Below are 24,646 nucleotides of genomic sequence, written 5' to 3'. Positions count from 1 at the left end.
TGAGCTTAATCTTATATGTTATAACAATGTTTTGCTAGATTCTCGGAACGACAATTTATATTGCATACAGCGATGACAATTTTGATTTATTTAATTATCAAAATTTTGATTAAATCAAGGTGTGTAAATATGCTGGTGTTGAACTTACCAGCTCTCCCAGTTAATATTGTTAAAAGGCCACCGACTGTTCGCGCGCCAGGCATTATGACAAGTAATGTGACAAAAATCTGGAGATAATATCACCTATATCATGACTATCCACATGAGCAAATTAAACTGTGATATTGAATCGAGAGAGGTGCTGAGACCATGGATGACCATACAGTGTACACTACATGTTTTTCAACATATCTTTTTAACGATTGCTGTGTTTTAGAGGTAATACTTCATATGTTTCAAACGAAACAGCGGGTGATTTTATAACTAAATAGCATGGTTAGGAAGGAGGGAAGCAGGGAAGGGTAGAATGTTGGGATGAAGAGAGTCAAGCTGCAAAGTTCTGTACAGAAGAAACTGAGCATGTCTTATTTATTGATATTCACAGATGAAATGAAATCCCTTGCGCCTGCACCCCGCTTGAAATTTGAAGAGGTGGGACATGATTGAGTCCGATACCGGAGCTTTACTTGTACCCCATGGTCCAGTGTACAAGACGAGACCAAGAAGGATTTTCAACATGTTTAAGTACAAGTGTTATGAAATAATTTTAATTGCTTAAATTTAACATGATTCTTTACATAGTCTTTATTCACTTCACTCATCAGTCTTTCATTAAAAAGGATATTTTTGTTCTAACGCATAAACTACGGACAAATATACATTAAATGTTATAAGATACATTTCAATTTTGTGCAGTTTAAATTGTCAATGTTTTCATTCTACCCTACGCACATCGTCATGTACACAATGTTGGTGTTGTTTGACAAATTATTATTTATCCGCGAACGGTACAAAATCACGTAGAAACAAGTAGTTCTCTCTACGAAAATAAATGTTTATACTCGACGTCAAATTCTGGTCTACATGATATGGAGCTACAGTAAATTGGGTAATTCCTCGATTCTCATTGGCCCATAAATATGTGTGAATACATTCCGTAAAATATATCAATTAGAAGGAATGATTATTACTAAAATTCCAATGCTCCTTAGCCCTGGCTTGAGCGGTTTCATTTGTTATGAAAATATTGAATTATTCAAATGACGCCTTGAGAAAGCCACATATGTTCCAAAAACAAATCCGATAACAATATTATGGTTAATTGCAATAACAAACGCTCGGCCAACAACGGTTGATAAACGTGCATGGAGTGAGTACAACTTCGAACTTTCCTGCCAATGTCACTAAGTCTATAATAAGGCTAATTGACTTAATCAGGTCAGTTGGAAACAGGATTATTGTCCGATTAGCGCAGTGGCTAGCGCACTCGCTATACACCGAGGCACCCTGTTGCGATATCTGGCAGATGCGCAAATTAATATCATTTGTTGTCACCAAGACGAACATTAAGTTTTCCTGCGAGTACTCGGGTTTTCCCCAATACAATGGACCACGCTTTCGAATAACATTGTGCCAATGAGAGTGATTTATAGAATATTTTAATATCTTGTTTTACAATCGTTGTAAAAATTAATTAATTTGAAAGCAAGGGTATGACTGTCACTTTTTGAATATATCAGTATTTCGGATTGAGTGTCAGAGGCGCATTAGCTACAGTAGTCAACACATACAACATTATTCTCTTTTTTATAAGCATTTCTATGTACAAAGGAATCTTGGTTATAGATTCAAATATCAACGACAAATATAATTTTTTGTGGCAGTTAGATTCCAAACCGGGGCTTTTTCATTTGAAAGGGCAAACCTACACCGCCTAAAGACAGGCACTTTATGAACTTTGCTTCTGAGCCCGACTCCTGATCTGAATAGTATCTGAGGAATTCTAAAGAATATTAAGTGTATTTTAGTACATTTTGTATTCCAGTAGTTTTTATATTGTCTATATAAGTTCACCAGCCATAAGTATAAGTCATACAACATTAAACAAATACATGCATGCACGATTGTCTAGAACTTTGTTGCTAACGTCAACGTTGTTAACTTTAAACGTCAAATCGTTAATGCATTGGAAGTTATTTGGATAATTTTGTGATCTGCTGTGTTTCTTACAAGATTTAAGATAACTGTTTCAGCTGAACGTGTTTATATTTAAAATGTGAGCACATAATAAAACATTTAACGTTTAAAATCTAGCAACGATGTCGTTAATCATGTTCTTAATTTTGACAAAGTTCTGAACCATCGGCCCAATAAGTTGTTTCACGGGAATGTATCCATACAATCATAGCATACATATATCAAATATGATTACTTCCCTTTAAATATTATTCTTCAATAAAAGCAGGTGTCCATATTAAAATGAAATTTGAGTAATGTTTCGGAATCGTTTTGTTTAAAAAGAGTATACAAGGCATTAACATCTATGCACACAAAGTACCAATTATGTAGGGTTTTGTGTACGTGCATCATTTTTTTATATGGATCATGCGTTGTATTCACAATCTAAAAGTGAAAAGTTGTCAATAATACGACGGAACACATGCACATACTTTTCCCATTAGGTATTTTTATGTTTGTCAAGCTCAGCTCCATTTTTATGATATGAACAACGACATTTACGCAATCCACCTAATATTAAAGGCGCACATTTTAGATTGATGCAAAAAAAACACTCATTTGACTTTAATGATCACAACCAAAGAATGTAAACAATTAGGGTACAGATAAAAAATATGAATTAAGATTTGCATGAACCTATATTGGACGCCTTTAAAGGCTATTTCTAACACAATTTTTAACACAGTATTTAAATGCCTATAATGAACATGTCTTCCCGAATTATTTATATTTTTATCTTCAAATTCATCTAAAGTTATACAAAAATAACATGTTTTCTAATATTTATAACCCAGCAATTTCGTCCAACCTCATTTTTTGTACTAAGCATTAAGTGACATTGTTTCAGATAACTAAGTCATATGCAGTCGTAACAATTTGCAACGATATCTCATAAAATAAGAATAAAAAAGATATACACGATGACAAATCCGTATAATGATGAAAAACCATTCAAGAACTAGCAGTTATATTAAAATAGATCAACACATTTGGAATTGTTGTATTTTTAAAAAAAAATCTTAAAAAATAAAGTTTTAATTTTTAAACAGTTAATTGTTCACATTTTAATTGCAGAATATACACTAAGCATAACAATTTCTTCCAGTGAAATAAAACAGTTAAGGAAATTGTTGAATTCAAGTAAAAGGTAAGATTTTAATTTAAGATACTTCTGTAATATGGCCCCAGTTATGTCCCATTGAAATTTAATTCGATTGCGTATTATTCGGGTACTACTAGAATACTCAAACAAATTCTCAAATCATGAAAAGCTTTAGCTTTTCTTACGTGTATTTTATAATGTTTGGTTTGATTGTGATGGGCGGTCTAACAGGCATTTGTATTTACCCTGAATTTTGTATATATTCAAGTAGCATAATCTTATAATGCACCTTTTGACATAAAACAATTATTAGACTAGTGTACAGAACAGTTCTATATAAATGATTATAAGTTACAGGGTTAGTAGGTGACCCGATATGGGATATACGGGGCAAATGTAACTATATCGGGTGGGACAGAATATGGTTTCCTTTGCCCCGTATATCCCATATCACATATTAACCCCGTAACAAGTCAAGTCAAGTCAAAATTTTATTAGCATTATTCAAATTGAACATTGCCAAAAACATATATACAAGATGGCATTTAATGATATCAGTATAACATCAAAAGAGAAAAGTATGTTTTATAATATCATGGTATAATAGAATTTATACAATTGAGCATTTCTTCTATCTGTAGCAAACGATATATATGTTGCTATGTTATTTAACAGCTTAACATTGTCAGTACTTAACAAAGTATTAATTTGGTCATATTTGGCCATTGGCAATAATATCTTGGTAAATATTTGACACGAAGGTCTCTATACTTTGGGCATATCAAAAGAAAATGATACTCATTTTCAACAACATTCATATTGCAATGTACACATTTTCTATCTTCACGATTAATATTCCTATATCTCCCTTCTTCAATATTAAGACAGTGTGCTGAACATCTAAATCTAGTTAAACACATCCGTAATTTGTTATTATTTATACAAGACAAGTATTTTTCAATGACAAAATCGTGTTTAAAACCAACATAAGATTGCAATTTATCTGAGTTTCTAACACTCGTATACCATTGTTGCAAATAATTATCATACAACCGTCTTACAACAGCCTCTAATTGCAGTCGTGTAACATTTTCACAATCAAACATAAAAGTAAATCCTAGCTCATCGAGCAGTTCCTTCACTTTTAGTGTCCATGTATTTATATACATACCATTGTTATTTTTCATACTATAAACTTTATATAAAAGAGACACAGGATAACGTTTTATTTTATACCAAAATCTAATTATTCTAATTTTTTTAAACAATGATAATGGGAATCTTGCCAATTCACCATATACTGCAGCATTACAAGTCTGCTGTCTAACACTTAGAATTTGTTTCAAGAATTTTAGTTGAACTCTCTCGATATGCTGAGCTCTATGGAAACCCCATACTTCACAACCATAATTCAATATGGGGCTTATCATAGCATCAAATAACTTTAATTTATCACGTATATCTAAAGATATAACATCAAACAATCGATTTAAAGAATACAAAGCACGCAGTGCTTGTTCTGACAACTGTTTTTGTGATTGCAAATATGTACCATTTTGCGATATTGCAACACCTAAGTATGTGAATTTTTTAACAACATCAAGTTTATGCCCGTCATACATCAAATTAACATACTCAGTTCTGTTTCCTTTTTGACATACCATTACAAAGCTTTTATCTATGTTAACAGATATACACCATGTATTACAATATACATGTAATTTATTCAGTAAGAGCTGCAAACCTTGCTCAGTATATGAAAATAAGACAGTATCGTCTGCAAATAACAGCATAAATATACGAATTTCGTCAATAGTGACTGTATCAATACAATCTCGACTTAAACTATCTTCCATATCATTTATAAAAAACAGAAATAACAACGGTGAAAGAGGCTCACCTTGCTTAACACCCATATTACTATCAAAATAGTCACTATATTGTGATCTAACACGTACACATGATTTCACTGATTCATATATTTTTTTGAGCATCGATACAAGTTTGGTTGATGCACCATATTGTAACAATTTGTACCATATACCATTTCTATACACAACATCGAACGCTTTACGAAAGTCTATAAAGGCACAGTATAATTTTCTTTTATCAGTATTAATAACCTGATTAATAATAGATGACAACACATAAATACAATCAACAGTACTACGTTTGCCTCTAAAGCCAAATTGGTTATCATTCAGTATAATGTCGTTATCAGCCCACAGGCGTAGTCTATTATCTAACAATATAGAAAATATTTTAGAGAATATACTTGTTAAGGTAATACCTCTATAGTTATTTACATCATTGAGGTTTCCCTTTTTAGGAACCGGGACTATGATACCTTTAGTCCAACTTTGTGGGTAAATACAATTATTGTACATATAATTAAACAATTTACATAAAACAGGTGCAAATAAATCTTTACAATCGATAAACATTTCGGGTGTTAAATCATCAACACTACCACTTTTACCTCGTTTTAATGAACTAATGGCTTTAGTGACTTCTTCTATAGTAAAGTCTGTATCTAACTGATCAACATTAACAATATCATCATCATCAGAATTATCAACATCCTCATTAGTAAAAACATCACCATCAAAAAGATTTTTAAAATGATTCAAAAAATCATCTTTACTGATGCTATTATCTTTTGGCTTATTATTGCGTATTTTCTTTATTTCTTTCCAGAATTTCTGTGGTTGAGTTCTAGACATATTATGCAAATCACTCTTTTGTTGTAAATAAAACTGTCGTTTAGCCTTACCTGTAATACCACGATATACATTACGTCTTGTACACAACAATCTACGATATTCATCAGTATTATATTTCCTATACAACTTATTTGCAGTTCGAAACTCCCGCCGTGCTGTCTCACAATCACCATTAAACCAGGGATTCCTAAATTTCCTATTATTATTTTTAACTCCAGTATTTATTCTCTTACCACATGAAACAAATGCCTTATTATATAACAAAGTGGAAAATGTATCTACACTATTATCAATGTCAGTGTCACCACTTATCAGACGATCATCAATATTATGGAACTCGTTACAACAAGAAATATTAGCCCTATATGAATTAATATTTTCTGGACTCCATTCGAATTTAACATAGTTTATATGATCATTTGTATTTATATCGTTTGGCATATTAATTGATAATATACATGAAATAGGGACATGAGGCGTAAACCTGTATAAATCATGAACTGTAAAATTCTTAACTAAGGGAAATAAATTCCGAGACACAATTGCATAGTCAATAACACTATTTCCGTTATTGGATATATATGTATAATTGCCAACTTGCGCATCATCGCCTAATCTACCGTTAACTATTGTCATGTTGCTAGATAAACATAAGTCCAATAATTTAATACCCAATGTATTTACATTTTTATCGACTGAATGTCTTATTGGGAAAATATCGTCACAGTCATTACACTCTATTGTAGGTATAAACCGTTCATAGTCATTCACGTTCGATAAAATATCTGATCTTTCGCCTGTCCGTGAGTTCAAATCACCCAATATTACAACATGTCCCTTATCACTGTATTTTCTCAACCCGAACTCTAATTGTTCAAAAAAGCCTATTTCATGGCTTTGAAAATACACTGAATTGCTAGGGGGTATGTAAACAAAACACATGTATATGTCATCGCTTACATTAAAGTATAACTTGTCCGCTTTAATCCAAATAAACCCAGTTTTATCAGTTTCACAAATTGTTATTCCAGGTAGTATCGAAGATTTAATTAAAAGCACAATTCCACCGTGTCCCCGTCTAGATTTATTACTTTCCGGCCTAGGCACAGATATACTATGAAAACCATTAATATTTATTTCATCGTCATCTTTTAACCATGATTCGCATAAGCCTAATAAGTCAAATGACTGAATAGCATTAATAAATTCTGAGTCGTTAAGGCATGATTTTAACCCCTCAATATTCCATGTGCCAATTTTCAAGTCAGTCACACACTTTTCTCCGTCCCCCTATTGAGAACCGGTAGTAGCGGTAGGTGGTTCCGGCTGTGCGCGGGTTTCCGTCGTCGTTGAAACTGTCACTGTCGTCGTCGCTGGTGGAGCCGTCATAGTCGCAGGTGGAGCCGTCAACGTCGCTGGTGGAGCCGTCATCGTCGCTGGTGGAGCCGTCATCGTCGCTGGTGGAGCCGTCATCGTCGGTAGAGGTCTAGCTGAGTCCAGGGAAACGGCCGCAGAAACCTGCGACCTCGCGTGCGGATAGGGCGGCGGCGGCGTATATATCACGTCGACCTGTTTTCATGTTTAAATGTTTCATTTATTCAACGGATTATTCATCGGAATCGGAAAATAGACGCCATTTTTATGACCCAGTATGGAAAAATATGGGGTCACCGCGTGACCAGTCCTGGACCAATGGTGTTGCGTCGTTAATGCTGGAGGCGTGATGTACCTTTATACAAGAAACTACAACACAAGAACTAGTCCGAACTACAGTCATATTCTAATTAGTATGTATCCCCTTATCGTTCCTTGCATTTTGTCTATGATAACCAATAATACAAAATCGAAATTCATACTATTTTTTCAGTTAGTCTTATTTTTTCTATGCCATGTCTTTAAAAGTATGGGCATTTCCGCATGGTTTTCTTGGCGTTTTAGTAATACTACTTTACTCATGTGTCCAATGCAACCACGGATTTTGTCCTGTTTTTTACTGAATTAATAGTATCAGTTTACAATAGTTCGATTGTTAAATACGTAAAAAAGAATCATCAGATTTTTTTTTATTTGTTCTATACAGATTTATGTCCGGAAACCAACTTAAATTATCAGCTACTTGCGAGTCATTTCAATTATGTAAAGATTTTTGTAATGACGTCCTTGTGTGACGTCAAATACAGTGCAAGTTCAGTAACAGTGCCATGCTTATCTTACGCGTTACACTCAGGCTAACCGTTCGACTTGACTTCAAAGCTAACATCGGTAGCGCTACGTTCAAAATGCTCAATGCTAATATTGCTTGAAACGTCAAGTAGTTGTCTTATACGTCTAAGTTCTGATGACGGTTGAATTGAACAATGTTCAAAAACAACGTGGACATTCCGAGGTAACGTTGCAATCCTGTCCAACATGTCCCGTAAGGCAGACGCTGACATAATCACCCATTTCATTGTTATTCGGCTAATTAAATCTGGTGGGATGAACGGGAATTGCTTAAAGTCAGTGTTTGTAATACAAACATATCGTAACTGGCGGAACTGTGGAAAAATGTTACTAAATAGTTCAACATTCTTTAGTTCGTATGCTATGAATGTTTGCAATTGTTTACCGTTTTTTGACAATTTGTTTAACAATGATTCCTCAACAGACTTCCTTGATTTCAGTACTTTACATGTTAGCAGGTTTTTCACGTTTAACTCAATTTTAAACAAGTTATCGCCCCATATGCTCAAATATTTGAAACATTTGCACATTTTCAGATCATACTCGCCCGAGTGGTCCCAGCAGGTTAATGCTGTAAGTGAGTCCTTTGAGCTTATGAGCACATCCTGTAGGTTTTTCTGGCCAAGTTGATCGTTACATTCACTAACATGAATTGATTTCACTCGATGTTTGTTCATGAGGAGAAGTTTGTAGAGCAGTTCCATCCGCTCGGCGCTGAGAAGAATGTCATCAAAATAAAAATGGTTCAATGTTATTTGAGTGTTCACATAATTATTTGATATTGCTTCCTTATAACCTTCAATTACCATTCCTTGTATTGCTCTAACGATGTTTTCATTTGGCCTCGCTCGCTCATATTCGTAGTTATCGTATAAACAAGCTTTCATCGACTTTTGCGGTATGAATGTAGAAATCCATTTCGACATATCTTCACCTAAATTCATGTTAAGGCCACAAATGAATATGAACACTTGTGAAACGTCCATTATGAACTCAGGATGTCTTTCCATGTAATGTGTTTTGATAGTTTTACTGAACAAGTCCTCATTCATGCAAACATACACCGCAGCAAGAAATTCTTGAAACGTTTTGTGCAGAAATGAAAAGTTTGATGTATTTGCAACGTCTAGCCTCTCTTCAGTCAACAGACCTGATTCAAGTGCACGTTCTAATAGTTCGTCACCACTATTCTCTTCGAGAACAGCCGTTACACAGCTGATGCTAAATACATTCGATGACTGCATGTTCTGTGTAAAGAGTGTTTTGAGTGCTAGATGTGACAGAAACCTAAAAAGAGACCCATGTGTACGAATGTTACATTGACATTGGATACAGCCTGGGAAAGTGTGTTTCAAAACTTTAGTTTGTCTGTTGTCGACTCTAATTTTCCCAAAGAGCATACTGATCATGCTTGCATAAATATTGCAGATGGAGTTGGACACATTGAACTCTTCGTACCACAAACAAACCAGCTGCATCAGAATAATTGGTATTGGAAGTAACTTTTCAACTCCCTTTTCTCGAACAAATTCCATAAATTGTACAGAGGTTTTCGTTCCTGTTTCTCCATTCAGACAATTGACCACCTTTTCAACAAGGCTAGACGGATCAACTGCGCCTTGAATTTCAAGATATTTGTCTATATTTGAGTCCTTAATCCGAAACTGTGACAATCTCCAAGGTCGCGACGTTGTTAACAGGATAGCATTATTGGCAAAATTTCGGAACGGGACAACTTTTTCTTCGTCCGAACAGCTGCAATCCTTATCAGAAGGATGTGACCACTCGTCAAGACCGTCAGCGATAATGACACAGCGTTTAGTTTCCAGGACAGTTTGTAAGAGATCATACGCTTCCTTTATGTCTTTGTCGTGGTATATCTTGAACAGCAATTGCTCCTTTATCATTTTAACGAGCTGGCATGTTTTGCTCCTTCAGAGCAATACGAAAAACAAAGTCAATATCTTTAAAGATATCAGCATCTGCGAATGATATATGTCCATTGCCTGCCATATCCGTGAGTTCGTCCAAAGTTCCTTCTTCTCTCAAGTGTTGGGCGCTCCATTCAAGACAGCACTTAATGGTTAAAGTTGTCTTTCCCATTCCTGGTTCGCCAATCAAATACACATTGCTGCATTTACTACTGCCTTCAAAGAAGATGTCCCTGTATGTGGTAACTGATAAGCGCATTAAATGCTCGCCGTGCTTTCCAATCTTTCGGTGGTCACGTTCTATTAGCTTTGGCGTTACGAACAACTTGTCTGGATTGCTGTCTCTGTTTGGCAGTAGCGAACACAATAGTGACGAGTTGAACACTCTTTGGTAGTACTTTGCCAAGCGCATCTGCAACCCTGAAATGACCTGATAACATTTAAACGTTTTCTTTTAAAACTAATATATAAGCAAATTCTTATTTAAACCGTATTGAAGGGATTTGTTACAAACAGAACGGGAATTGTGAATAGTACGTGGTTTGTGTAACCTGTAGGTGAACATCAAAACATCAAGCAGCTACATTTTAGGGATACGATTATGTAGTAGAGAAAGTTTGAAAAAAGACGTGTGAGTGTATGTGTTTCTGTATGTAAAAGTTGAGACTAAGTTTCAAAGTTGGTTGCGAAATTTCACTTGAACGTTGCAATTGTAAGCGCGCAGGTGCGCGAAAAAAAGTTTTCATGTGCTGTTGTATATGCCTGTCTAAGCATTAAATATGTATGCACACTGTGATGACGTTGTTCACAAAAAAGGAGCCAACACATGCAAGAAGTCGTACAATTGTGTTCCGCGCCCTCTCTAGTATCTTATTTAGTGTGACTGTAATATCTATGCACATACCTTCAAACAGTATTTGCTGTTCATCTTCAACTCTGATCACCAGCTTATCGTTCTGAAGCTGAACAATAAGGAAAGCCACATACATTTCCATTATACTAATATTCTGCATATTAATAATAACTTCCGTTAGTTTATTAAATAACATTGAAGAAACACAATCATATTAATGGCTTCTGTAATATTTGTTTAAGCACTTTGAATATGTCTTTATCTCGCCATTTCAATGTTTGCGAACTATAAAGTTAATAAACTTTTTGGATGTATATTTTACGTAATACGTATGAAAACCACATAAAACAAACTGAATACTTATAGTGATGTAGAAATACCTCTTTCAAATTTTTAACAGCGCTGACTGCTTCACTATCTGTTTGGAGACAGACTGAATCCTCAAGCAACGAAGTTAGTTTCTGGAACAAGTTATTTAACTCGATGTCTTTCATTTTCTGGTCAGGAGAATGTCGAATGTTTCTTCCATATTCGCGTATCTAAATTGTTAAACATTATATTGCTTAAATGGTTATATAAGTTTAAATACTTTTATACATATACACACAATTGAAAGCTGGTAATCAATAGCCAATATATTCATAATATAAATCGCACTATTAACTGCGCCTATCACATGCTTAAAGGCCTAGTTTTAGCCTCCTTTGAATGACCCCTTCACCAACATCCGGTGTATTGAACGTTTTTGAGTATTTAACCTAATATTTATTGCCGTCTGGTGTATGCTATCCTTAATCAGATCTTATTTTAATGAATATTGATATGTCAATTGCATTGTCTGTGCGTTCCACCTTTTTATAACCCCCCCCCCCCAGCTCATTACGGCAATTAGCCAATAAACAATATACATGGAATTAAGCACCCTGCTGTGTCAACCGCACAATACATTAGGGATGCCTGACTTGGGATTAACAAGCCAGACATTGCTTTAACTAGACATTAAATAGATATAATGGCTACGTTGTCAATGATCGAAAACACAAGCAAATACAGAATGTAAATTGCTTACTAATATGATTTTTGAGACAATTAAGCAGTTAAATTTTTCATTTCATTATGATGTTTAAGAAATTACTAAACTATCACTGTTAACTTTTGCAGGACGAACTATTTTCAATTACTTTAGATTCACTTACCTTGGTCAACAAGTTGGACGAGCTTGTGAAATCGATGGACAGTTTTGTCTCAAACTCTGTGCAGTTAATCAACACATTTATTAAGGCATTGAAGTCGCTTTCTATGGAAGAAGACACGTCTTTGTAGCCATCCGGCGGTAGATAGCATTTTCCAATTTCCCAATGATCAGCATGCCATCCCTCTGCTTTTGTATTTTTCCAAGACGGCCCAGAGAAGCGATGGTACCGAATAATCCCGTCGCGCACTAAATGGCATAACTGCTGAGGGCAGTTCCGGAGGCATTTCCGTGGAGTATTATGAAATTTACATCGTTTTAGACTGGTACAAATACCGCGTGTTGGACAAAGAATCAGATTCTCTGTCGTGCAATTTGTACAATTGGTATCTGGAGATAAGCAGCCCATGGATTTGGCGATGCTGAATATCTTCTTTTGAACGTCTCTAAGGCCATTGTCGATGAAAACCTGAAGTCCACGTTGTGCTATTCGCAAAGCAACGGATGCCTTGAACCAATTTTGGCTCTCCTTGTGTTTAAGAAGTTCCTTGTAGTAAACCATTGCGGAAAGAGGTTATACTTCGTAATAAACTGTCCACATTCTATTTAGATACATTGTCATTGTGTTTAATCGTTATTTTTTTCTTTTCAAATGAGGCTGGAACAAAGAACAAAAAATAAATCTGGTGCACATATACATTTAATTTTATATAAATTACTGTTCTGAATGTTTTTTCTTGACATTTAAATTGATTAAATAACAAATATATTTCACCGAATGAGCACCAAATGTAATATTTACTTCATTGTGTACACGAGATGACAGAACCTAACACTGAAACAGATTTCTTCTCTTTACGAATTGCCTTAAAATTGAATAAAATGGCATAATGACATATATGCTCTGTCTTCCTGTGTTTTTCCTTTAAAATACGTTTCCGTAGTTTTTGCAAACCATATCCACAGAGGAACTGAATAAATTGGAAAGTATGTTATGTCCATTACAAACTGATGTTGTGTAGAAGGGGTCGAGCACACTTCCAGAGATAAGGCCAACATTTTTTTATTATTTGGTTTACGGGATTCTTTTCAGAAAAAAATGAGTCGGGACAGAGGGGGGGGGGGGATGGGGAGAAATAAAAATAAAAGTCAAATTTTCCCCTAGTCGACCGAAAAATAAAAGTCAGAATATAATTTCTTATTTAATTTTGCAACCGTTATATATTGTTTTTTTTTGCACCTTGATAGTACTTCTGAACTAAAATGAAACTATTCTAAACTGAAAATAAGTTGAAATTTGTTATTTTACGCTCTATTTAAATACTGACATACGTAAAAAAATGTGTATCTACATTTTAATTTTTTCATTAATAAAAGGATTTAGTTGTATAAATCTGTTATATTTATATCATGTGTTCTGTTGTGAATGTCTTTTTGTAATACTCTAGAAAAGTCAGGTAATGAGCGCCTTGACCTAAGCTGAAACATTATTTAAAGATGAACATCAAATATAAATAAAAAAAATATAACTGGAAACTGTATTTTCCTTTATTGATAGTTACCCCAAAAAAATCTGTAGACTATTTTAAACAGAAATAACGTTTTAGTAAAGCTATCAGTACAGTATTTGATCATGTTTAATAGCTTAACTTTAAGTGCCAGATTGTTTTCCATAATCATTTCAGTTATGTATAACTTCTGACAATGAGTACCTTATTCTAATGTTTTATAGGGACAAAGAGTAAAATTTCTGCATACTGCTAAATTGTTGTGTTTTTTTTCAGTTGAACTCTATAAATACGCATGCACACAAAGCCATGCAAAGACCACTTTAAACATTAGTATGCCTCAAGCTTCAGCTAATTAGTCAGTCATACTGGCAATAATAATGTGTTCGAACGTCTTGTTCCTCTCAGATTAATTTTATTTTCAAAACTCCAAACGATATCGTCTTATCTACCTCTGCATGTCTGCATCTCGCCAAGGACTTTCGTTATTTTAACGTCCCTTTGTAGCTGAGCATTTATTTCTTCCATAACTTCAGCGACTGATAAAGTTAACTTTACTTTGCGTATCGATGATTTTTAAGGTTTTTTCGTCGATTAGAATCAATTTAAAATGTTTAATATCTCATGTATTGTTGTTAACATCAAATGCCGACATCTTGTTTGGAAGGCCTAGGACGACGTACTTACAATGATTTTTGACTTGCACTATATTCAACCGCAGTGAACATCCAATTAAAATCGCCGTTATAGAATGTACGCGGAACAGTATAAAAATTGACAAATCGTCTCCGAATCTTCATCATTCTTTTCGAACATACGGCGGCTAGCGTAAAAATAAAAGATAACTGTAGTAATTTGAAATAGACTTCTTCTCTTGAGAAAACTAAGGCAAAGTTGAAAACATACTCTAGAGAGTACTTAACAATCCTTGGGAAAACCAATGTCAACGTGAAATACGAGGACAAGAACTTCGTATTGCTGATCATTGTAGAGAATAATGATGGGCCAAATCTCATTGAAAAAAACTGGCTTGATAAAATAAACTTTACTGGTGAGAAATAGTATCTGTAAAAGTCAGTGGGGCAACTGATGACAATGATTTGAATGCGATTTTGAACAAATACGGTAGCGTCTTCAATGAAGGATCAGGAAAAAAACTGGCGTGAAGGCAAAATTCTACAGTGACGTGGATGTCAACCCAAAGTACTTTAAAGCACGACCAGTACCGTATGCTATGGAAGAAGGCATTGAGAAAGAGCTTGGACGTCTACAAAACGAAGGAACATGCGTTACTTGTGAAAGAGGCAACATGCCATTGGGGCGAGAACGAAAATCAGGCATTTCTGCAATCAAAGAAGCTCTTGGCCTCTTAAGATTTGTTAGTTCATTTTGACCCTGAAAAACAGCGACTGTTGCCCTGTGACGCATCGCCGTTTGGAGTTGCAGCGGTTTTGTCACACAATATGAAAGCGATTTCGTATGCCTCTATTACTCTATCAAGTGCAGAGAAAGACTATACAGTTCTTGAAAAGGAGGCATTTGTTTCACCAATATTTGTATGGAAACAAATTTGTGTTGCTTTCGGAGCATAAACCGCTACTGGGTTAACTGTACGAAAACAAACAAATTCCGACAACGGCAGCGCAAGAATACAGCGAGGGGCATTGACGTTAGCAGCTTAAGAGTATGTTTTGCAATACAAGGAAGGACTAAACATTGGCAATGTTGATGGTCTAAGTCGATTGCCGAGACAAACAGAGGCTTCTGAACCGCCAATTCGAACGGAAATTGTGTTAGTTATTTAACAATTGGATGAAACGCCAGTAACATCACAACATGTCAGGCTATGGACGCAAGGGGATCTGGTTATTTCAAAAGTTGCTGTGTTTCTGCAAAGAAGATGGCCGGGGAAAATTCCAAATAAAGAATTTACACCTTATTTTGCTGTTAGAAATGAAATGAGCATGTATGATGTATGCATCGGGGAAACCGTGTAATTATATCTCCACGTGGACGTGAAACGATGCTGGACACGTTGCATGAATAACATCGAGGCTCAAACAGGATGAAATCCTTAGCCATATTATATGCATGGTAGCCTTAAATGGACACTTAGATTGAATTATATATGAGGCACTGTCAATTATGTCAGACAAACAGAAAAATGCCCACAGGAGCGAAATTGCATCCGTGGGAATGGCCGACACGATTTTTGCTGAGACTCATGTCGACTATGCAGGTTCATTCATGGGGAAAATGTTTTTGGTCATAATCGATGCTCATTCGAAGTGGATCGAAGCAAACGATACGAACAAAGCGACTTCAGCCGTGACAATTATTACAAAAGTCATTTGCTACATATGGACTATGCTAGCATCTGGTCACAGACAATGGAAGTGCACCACTAGTTCAGAATCTGACGAGTTCATTAAAAAGAATGACATTAAGCACATTTGAAGCAACCACGCAGCGAGCAATGGTCTTGGAGCGACCTGTAAGGATAAACAAAAGTGGTTTAAAGAAGCAACGTCATGGGACTATTCGGCAAAAGTTTGTAAAGGTGTTACTCACATATCGACTCGTACCACAGTCCACACTTGGCGTGAGACCGAGTGAACCACTTTATGGAAGACAATTAAGGTAATGGTTAGATTTGGTGATGCCAAATTTCACTGAAAAAGTTAATAATAAACAGGCAATTGTGCACGATGCACATGCAAAAGACAGACAATTTCAAACTGGAGAAAAGGTTTTTGTGTGGGAAAGTGCAAAAAATCATGGACACAGGTGACAATCATTAATCAAACAGGCCCGGTTTAATATGAAATTGTAAATGATGGTCGATTGTTGAAAAAAAACATGTAGATCATTTGCGTGACCGGTACTGTTTTGTTACCACAGACGAGCCTGAATTGGAGGATATTATACCCACAATTCCAAATTGAGCTACGCTCATGCAACAGCAGGATACAATCGAGAGTTTGCCAGAAGTGCAGATTCCTCCTACGATCGCCGATACTTTAATCGCGGCGGAACAACCACAGCAACCACCAAACAAACAGCTACGACAACAGCAGGATAAACGACAACAATGCCAGCGTAAACCGCCAATTCGTTTGTCAGGATTTTATGTGTAAAAAGATTCTTACACTATGGATGTGTGTTAACACGGCATAGTAAGCCCTATCCATCAATATAAGTGTCAAGTAACATGCTTAGCTGATATTTTCTTTCATAAATTGTTAGAAAAATAGTATATATCAATATTTATATACTAGTATGTGATATTATAATTAATAACCATGTATTCATGTGTATATGTTTATTATGTTATGTGAATGATGGCTTGAAAAAAATCAACATTTTTTTTTTATATCTACTAAAATAATCGTGGAATGTTGGAACACTATTTTTCACAAAAAATGGCTAATCCAGGACAGTGGGTTATTGTGTCATGTACATTTACAGAGTGTTTGATGTCATTTCAACCACGACATATATCCCAATATGCAAAATCAAATCATTGTTTCGACCAGTTACCAAACCAAAACATAAACATAAGAATATTAATAAAAATAATAAAGTTCCATAAATATGTTTGCATACATTTGTGAACCGTTGCCAATCTTAAAATATTTGAGTCGAAGTTTTTGCAAAGAAAAGGTTGAAAATGCATACACAAGGAAAACAATTAACTGCGCACCGGACTCTCTATAACGCAATTTAAAATTACAGACTACTCCTTATACATTTCAATGTATAAAGACAAACTTCAGATTGAAACAAATGCTATTTCTAGCTTTTCACGTATATGACAATCGTACATTTCCTTAAATTTAAGTTTAAATCCAAGATTCGAGAAATCAAGAAGGTGTGTTATGTTTCTCTTAAAATAATTCAATCACTTTGAAAACGAGCGTCGTTAATTTTTCATGTATCCCATTTAGAAGCTAACGAAATTCTCATCCAGCAGAAAATATTTTTTTTTCTCTGAGATATTCATGTCTTTTACTTCTCTTTCTGATTACACATATTGGGGTGATTTCAAAGTATAACAGCTATAAGAGTTATGTAAATTGTATTAGCAGCTGGCATTCAATGAATAATTGGGCAGGCAAGAGGCTTAGCATTCAAAATCGAAATATGGATTGGTATTGACAACCATGTTCTTTCAAGCAATAACATGCTGATGATTTACGTGACTTAAAGGGGTTCTCACAAAGGTCACCACGGGTCACAACCGATGTAATAAAAGGAGTAAGTACCGTAAACTTCTAAATAACTTTTGTAAACAGAAAATATATGAACATGTTTCTTAACCTATAAAATACTATGCTATTTTCTGCCTCTACAGTTGTGAAATATTTAGGATTATCTTGTATTTTAATGATGTAGTCCTTGGCCTAATTTCAACTTGATGGAATTTTGTAGAACAATACAATGTTGAAAGATTGGCCAAGGATTGTATCATTTGAATAAGTCACATGGTTCTTCACCGGGAATGTTGACAGAACAATAGTCCCTGCCAGCATAAACATTCTAAGTGATGATTTGATGAATAAAAAGTAATATTGGTTTATCCTTATTTAAAATTTTTGTTTGATTATAATCATCATTCTTTTCGTGTTTTGTAAATTCAAATAAAACTCTCAATGTCAAATATATTACAAAACAAAACAATCAATAGCCACGTTTATTTTTTTAACTCTGCAATGATCATTTTCATGCCGCCATTTTATTTAATGCCAGGTACATTAAGAATATTAATTGGAGTTAAGCAGGATACAAATTATAAATAATGACCGTATGACTGTAAAAAGCTGTATGAATTTCAGAATCATAAAAATCTAGAAGTTTGATATAATAAATAGGTTACCTTTTGAATATTCATTAATTTCGACTTCCTTCCAATATATCTATCACTTTATGTGTGGCGTATTTACAGCCTAACAAAGAAATCGAAACTAGAAATACGTGGCAGCTTGTGGAAACACACATTATTTTTTAGGAACGAGCAACCAGAATATTATTCATACGCATTAGCGGATCTAGAAAGGGGTGCACCCGCTCCACCACCACCCTTAAAATCCCCCAAATTTACTTTCGTTTTCAATGTAGGAGAAAAAAGTAATACAACACGTCCAAAATGCAGCATTTTGGAATATACATTGTACAAAAATGTGTGGTGATAACTCCCCATAACCCTCCTGCCGGTATTTAAACCAAAGAAATATCGCTTATGCAGAAGGGGTGCATCTGAATAGGTTACACCCCATAAATTACGCCCCTTCTAAAGTCAAATTCTGGATCTGCCCCAGCAAAAATTGGTTGCACTGAAAATAAACATGCCCGTGCAGAAAAGTAGAGCAGATATCATGATAAAACATTTATAGCAGCAGCAAAAACGACTTCGCAGTATAACGAAAAGACGAGGTTTAACAGTGTGTGTATTAAACGCGTTGAGTTGCATCAGAAATGCTGTGTTGGAACGCAATATTTGCTTCGAATGTAGACTATAAAATAGCTTTCCTATTTTTCACCATATTAAATTAAACATAGCGCAGTCTACTCTTTTGCCAGAGTTGGATTGAGAGTTTAGTTTCTTAAAACACTTCGACAAACCTGTTCCCAAACTAATGTTTAACAGTGCTTACTCAGGCGGCAGATCAGTTATTCATAGTTGTTTATTTATAAATCATATTCAATAGCTATCGTCGATACTACATCGCATTGTTTAAATTGAATACAGGAAATTAATGTACTATATACTGAGTTTCAAAACACCAATACAGCTAAAGAATTTACACTTCAAATTACTGACTTTTATCAAGCTGTTAAACCTGGGGGTAATATTTCCATTTTACAAAGTCACGCTTGTTTTGTCTTTTGTCGTGACTTTAAGCACTGTTTCATCTGCCCATATATGATTAATATCAGCGTTAATATTCTGCAACCTGCTTTCAAATTGATAAAATATATCTTGTATTTCTTCACAAAATATGTGAATATGAATATGTGTGCAACAACTGGCATGAAAAGGTTGAACACGCTTACACGCCAGAATACATATATTAACACTAAGCATCGGATTCTTTATCTCACAATTTAAAATTACCGACTATTCTTTATACAAATTTCAGATTGGAAAAAAAGTCATTTCTAGCGTTTGACGTATATGACAATCATACATTTCCTTAGATTTTAGATCAAATCCAATTCAAGAATTAAAAATGCATATTAAGTTTATCCTTAGATAGATAATACAATGTGCTTGGAAAGTCATGCTAGGCTCGTCCAACATGGATTTCCAAGCTGTGTTCCAGTCCAAATATATTCCGTATCGTACTAAACAATGTTAAATGACCTTTTTCATTCAATACCTATACATATAATCCCAAATATATTCTGTATTGTAATAATAATAATAATTTCCGTGTTTACAAACGACTATGTTAATCCGATAATTTATCTAGAGCGCCTGTTGATTCGGATTTTCATTCGGAGCCTTTTCTCGCGTTTCGGACTTTATCTTAGGTTTAACATGGGTCCTGTGATTCATACAATACGGAAAAATATGGAATTTTTGTACACGCGTGCGTCCCAATACGGGAATAAATTGTACGGTCACGTGGTTCAAAAGAGCGTCTACGATTGGACGTATAAATTAGGTATAGAATAAATGTTAATATTATTCTTTTGTAAGTTTGAATCCAGCATGCATTTTATTTTTCTCTGAGATATTCATTTCTCCCACCTCAGATAAGTAGATCCAATAATTTAACCATGCTAGATATTCTTTTCTCCCACTTCAGATAAGTAGATCCAATAATTTAACCATTCTAGATATTCATTTCTCCCACCTCAGATAAGTAGATCCAATAATTTAACCATTCTAGATATTCATTTCTCCCACCTCAGATAAGTAGATCCAATAATTTAACCATGCTAGACATTCTTTTCTCCAACCTCAGATAAGTAGATCCAATAATTTAACCATGCTAGATATTCTTATCTTGCCCAAGGGTGAAGATAAAATGCTCATATGGAACTCCTTTTTAATAGTCACCACATTGTAATTACCTCCCTTGTTGAAGACTGGCGTCAGTAGCATCAAGGAAATCTTGTCTTATGGTAATATTTAGAATGCTGATTAATTATTTCTCGCTTCAAATGTCACCATAAAACAGTTTTTACGCACCATTCAAGAAATAATGCTTCATTCTCCTTAGAACTATTTAAAAAGACCGATTTGACTATTAACATTAACTGGATCACTGCGCAGGTATCCATGACAACCACGTGCTTTCGCATATCCATACGCAATTATTTTCCCTAAGCACAAAAGAGTTCGAGTAAAAAATACATTTTTAATCAATTTTGTTTTACTGAGGTGGGAGAAAAAGCATCTACCATAGCCGCTCGTGTAAGATAGTTTCATCCCGACCCTCGCGCCGGGTGTTTTGCGGAAACTCGGTAAACCTCGTTTCCGCAAAACACCCTACGCTCGGGTCGGAATGAACCTATCTTACACTCTCGGCCATGGAAGATACTTATAATCTTGCCCACGGGCAAAGATAAAATGACCGAATGGAACTCCTTTTTAATGGTCACCACATCATTGTAACTACCTCCCTTGTTGAAGACTGTCGTCAGTAGCATCAAGGAAATCTTGTCTTATGGTAATATTTAGAACGCTAACTAATTATTTCTCGCATCAAATGTCACCATAAAACAGTTTTCACGCACCATTCAAGAAATAATGCTTAATTCTCCTTAGAACTATTTAAAAAGACCGATTTGACTATTAACATGAACTGGATCACTACGCACATATCCATGACAACCACGTGCTATCGCATATCCATACGCAATTATTTTCACTAAGCACAAAAGAGTTCAAGCAAAAAATACATTTTTACTTAAATTTGTTTAAATGAGGTGGGAGAAAAAGCATCTACCATAGCCGCTCTTGTAAGATCGGTTCATCCCGACCCTCGCGCCGGGTGTTTTGCGGAAACTCGGTAAACCTCGTTTCCGCAAAACACCCTACGATCGGGTCAGAATGAACCTATCTTACACTCTCGGCCATGGAAGATACTTATAATCTTGTATATTTTTTCTGATTGCATGTATTGGATGTATTGGACTGAATTCAAAGTATAACGAATATAATTGATATGCAAATAATTGCAGCAATTTTCACACTTGGATTATTGTAACGTCATTCTGCATGGTGTCGCTCAGTGTGAACTACATAAATTACAACGCATCCAGAATATGTGTGCCAAACTTGTTCTCAACCGCTTTAGGTGTGATAGTTCAAAACAGGCATTATATGACCTGCACTGGTTACCCATAAAGGCAAGAATTAATTTTAAGATCCTCACTTATATGTATAACTGTTCCGTTGGAAATGCTCCTCAATACCTTATTGAACTTTTGTCTGGAAAAAATTCAAAACGCACACTACGATCCTCGGAATCATCAATAGGATGCTATGTTGTGCCTTTAAATAAGAAAAAGACCTTCAGTGACAGAAGTTTTAGAACTATTGGCCCTAAGCTTTGGAATGAACTGCCTCTGAGCCTTAGACAAAGTGATTCAGTAAACATATTCAAGAAACATTTAAAAACCCATCTCTTCAGAGATTATTATGCATTGTTTTAAAATGTATACCCATGAACTATTTACCAATATATATTGCCGAGCTGTTGTCTGTTTATACGATGGTGAACACCCATCATGTTGTAAATAATTTATATACTATTCATTGAACTATGTATGTTGTTTACAGTGTGCTAATTCTTGTGTCTGTATTGCTGTATTGCTTTTATTATCTTATAATTCATTATTGTACAACGCCATTGAATATGTATTCATATGTAGAAATAGGCGTTTAAGCAAATAAACAAGTTTCAAGTTTCAAGCAGCTGGTATTCAATGAGAACCGCGCAGGCATGAGGCACGGCATTCAGAAAGTTATAATGATAATATGGATTTGTATTCGCTAACATATTCTGCCAAGCAATATTGTTAGATCAATAAACATGATTTCACATGAACATTATAATTGTTATATTAAAGCTGCACTCTCACAGATATACCATTTTTACAACTTTTTGATTTTTTGTCTTGGAAAGAGCAAACTTTTGCGTAAATATCTGCCAGTCAATGATAAATGATTGCTGACAAAAGATCAGATCGCAAATTTTCATATTTCCATTCGGAAATTAATGTTTTATGGCTTAAACCGTTAGTAACGGTTTAAGAAAAATGCATAAAACATCAATTTTGAACTGCGATCTTATTTTCTGTCAGCTGTCTTATATAACTGGTTTCCATGTTTTTGTTTGCAAAAATTGGCACATTCCAAGACAAAAAATAAAAAAAAGTTGTCAAAACGTTCAATCTGTGAGATTGCAGCTTTAAAAGAAATGCTAAAATATTCTTATTTGAGTTTTTTTACGTTATAAATGTGCATTTCCTTTGGGTTTTATACTAAAGTTAAGTAAACCTCTCAATGTTTCATACAAAAACAGAAAAAAAACTGATTTATAGTTTTTATCCATGTCAATGTATTTCAAACAAACTCCTGGCACCAATTTTTGTAAGTTTACAAGTGTAACGAGAGTATATTGCTTATTTAACCTTGATTTAACTATATAAACATTAGTTTCTCTTGATAATCATAAAGATTATTTCCGTTTAATTAAAAAAACACGCTTTAAGAATGTAAATATAACAAAATATAACACAAATACCAAAACAAAAATAGTGAGCTTAAGTTTATCCTGTTGTAAAAGTATCTTTCGAGAAATTGAAGTATGATCTTAGCAATGAGCAAGTAAATAACGCAATTTATAAGACTAAGTCATGTACATTAATAAGATAAAATCAGAGTACAAGCAAGAACGAACTTACTAATGATGAGCTGTTTATTGTTAAATAACGGTATGAAGTTCAGAGTCTTAGAAGAAATAAAAAGTATCGATATAATTATAATACCTTTTGTATATCCACTAGTTTCGATTTCCTTCCAAAATTTCTAACACTTTAGGCGTATTCACCGACAAAGAAATCGAAAGTGCAGATACGTGGCAGTTTGCGGAAATTCCCGTTTTTTTAGTAATTAGATTCCGGAGTGTTAGTCATACGCCGCACAAGCGGACCAGGGGGGGGGGCCGGATGGGGGTGCATCCGGCGCCCCCTAAAATCTTTTTAGTTTACTTTGTATTTCAATCTAGTAGAAAAATAACAAAAAATCGCTCAAAATGCACCATATCGTGTTATAAATTGTAAAAAAACATTTTTGAGGAGTACACCACAAACCCACACGCCATCACATTAAACCAATTATATTTCGGTTATGCTGGAGGCGTGCATCTCATTAGGTTACGCCCCCTTAGTTACACCCCATGTTATGTCGAATCCTGTGGCCGGCCCTGCAAACATGGGCTATGCTAAACTTAAACCTGCCTGTGCAGATAACTTGAGCAAATATGATGATAAGACATTGATAGCAGCATCATCTGCGCAGTATAAACTTTAGACGAGGTTTAATAGTGTATACTGCATGATAAGTTGCGTCTGAAATGCTTTGTCGGAAGGCAATAGTTTGCTTCGAATGCAGACTTTAAACAAAGATAACTATACTTTTTTACCTTTTTTAAATTATACATGGCACAGTCTACGCCGGTTACAGAGCCCGCCTTCGTTCTTTTACCTAACCTGTTTCCTAAATAATGTTTTGACAAAGCCAAATCAGGCGGCGGATCAGTTATTCATAGTTGATCATTCATTGTATACAGGCAATTCATGATTAAAAATACAGCAGTTTACTAATCAGAAGACATTAGATCGATTCATAAACCAGCCTGTCATTTGTTTGATGTAGCGTAAATTTCTTATTAAAACAAGATAAAACTAGTATAATTTT

General features: G+C 34.8%; 1 protein-coding gene across 2 annotated transcripts; it reads right to left on the bottom strand.

Moving 5' to 3' along the window:
* Positions 1-10,134: 10,134 nt before the first annotated feature.
* LOC128246891 (uncharacterized) lies at positions 10,135-23,818 on the bottom strand. Of its 2 annotated transcripts, none has more exons than XM_052965420.1 (5): positions 23,716-23,818; positions 12,207-12,860; positions 11,391-11,549; positions 11,062-11,119; positions 10,135-10,577 (listed from the first exon to the last, which is right to left on the bottom strand). In XM_052965420.1, the coding sequence occupies exons 2-5, from the start codon at positions 12,762-12,764 to the stop codon at positions 10,135-10,137; spliced, it is 1,218 nt and encodes a 405-aa protein (XP_052821380.1). In that variant the 5' UTR covers positions 12,765-12,860; positions 23,716-23,818. The 2 variants fall into 2 exon arrangements, with proteins under 2 accessions (XP_052821380.1, XP_052821381.1); XM_052965421.1 differs by lacking the exon at positions 23,716-23,818 and adding an exon at positions 18,587-18,725.
* Between the last annotated feature and the right edge of the window lie 828 nt (positions 23,819-24,646).

This window comes from Mya arenaria, chromosome 9, assembly GCF_026914265.1.
Source record: "Mya arenaria isolate MELC-2E11 chromosome 9, ASM2691426v1".
In the NCBI taxonomy this organism is placed as follows: domain Eukaryota; kingdom Metazoa; phylum Mollusca; class Bivalvia; order Myida; family Myidae; genus Mya; species Mya arenaria.
Note: the sequence above shows the minus strand (reverse complement) of the source record. Positions and strands in the feature narration are given on the sequence as shown.

Coding starts and splice junctions, on each gene's coding strand:
- LOC128246891 (XM_052965420.1), bottom strand. CDS start 12,764: ATGGTTTACTACAAGGAACTTCTTAAACACAAGGAGAGCCAAAATTGG. Junction 11,550..12,206: donor CGTCCAACTTGTTGACCAAG/GTAAGTGAATCT, acceptor TTAACAATTTAG/ATACGCGAATATGGAAGAAA. Junction 11,120..11,390: donor CTGTTAAAAATTTGAAAGAG/GTATTTCTACAT, acceptor CTTATTGTTCAG/CTTCAGAACGATAAGCTGGT.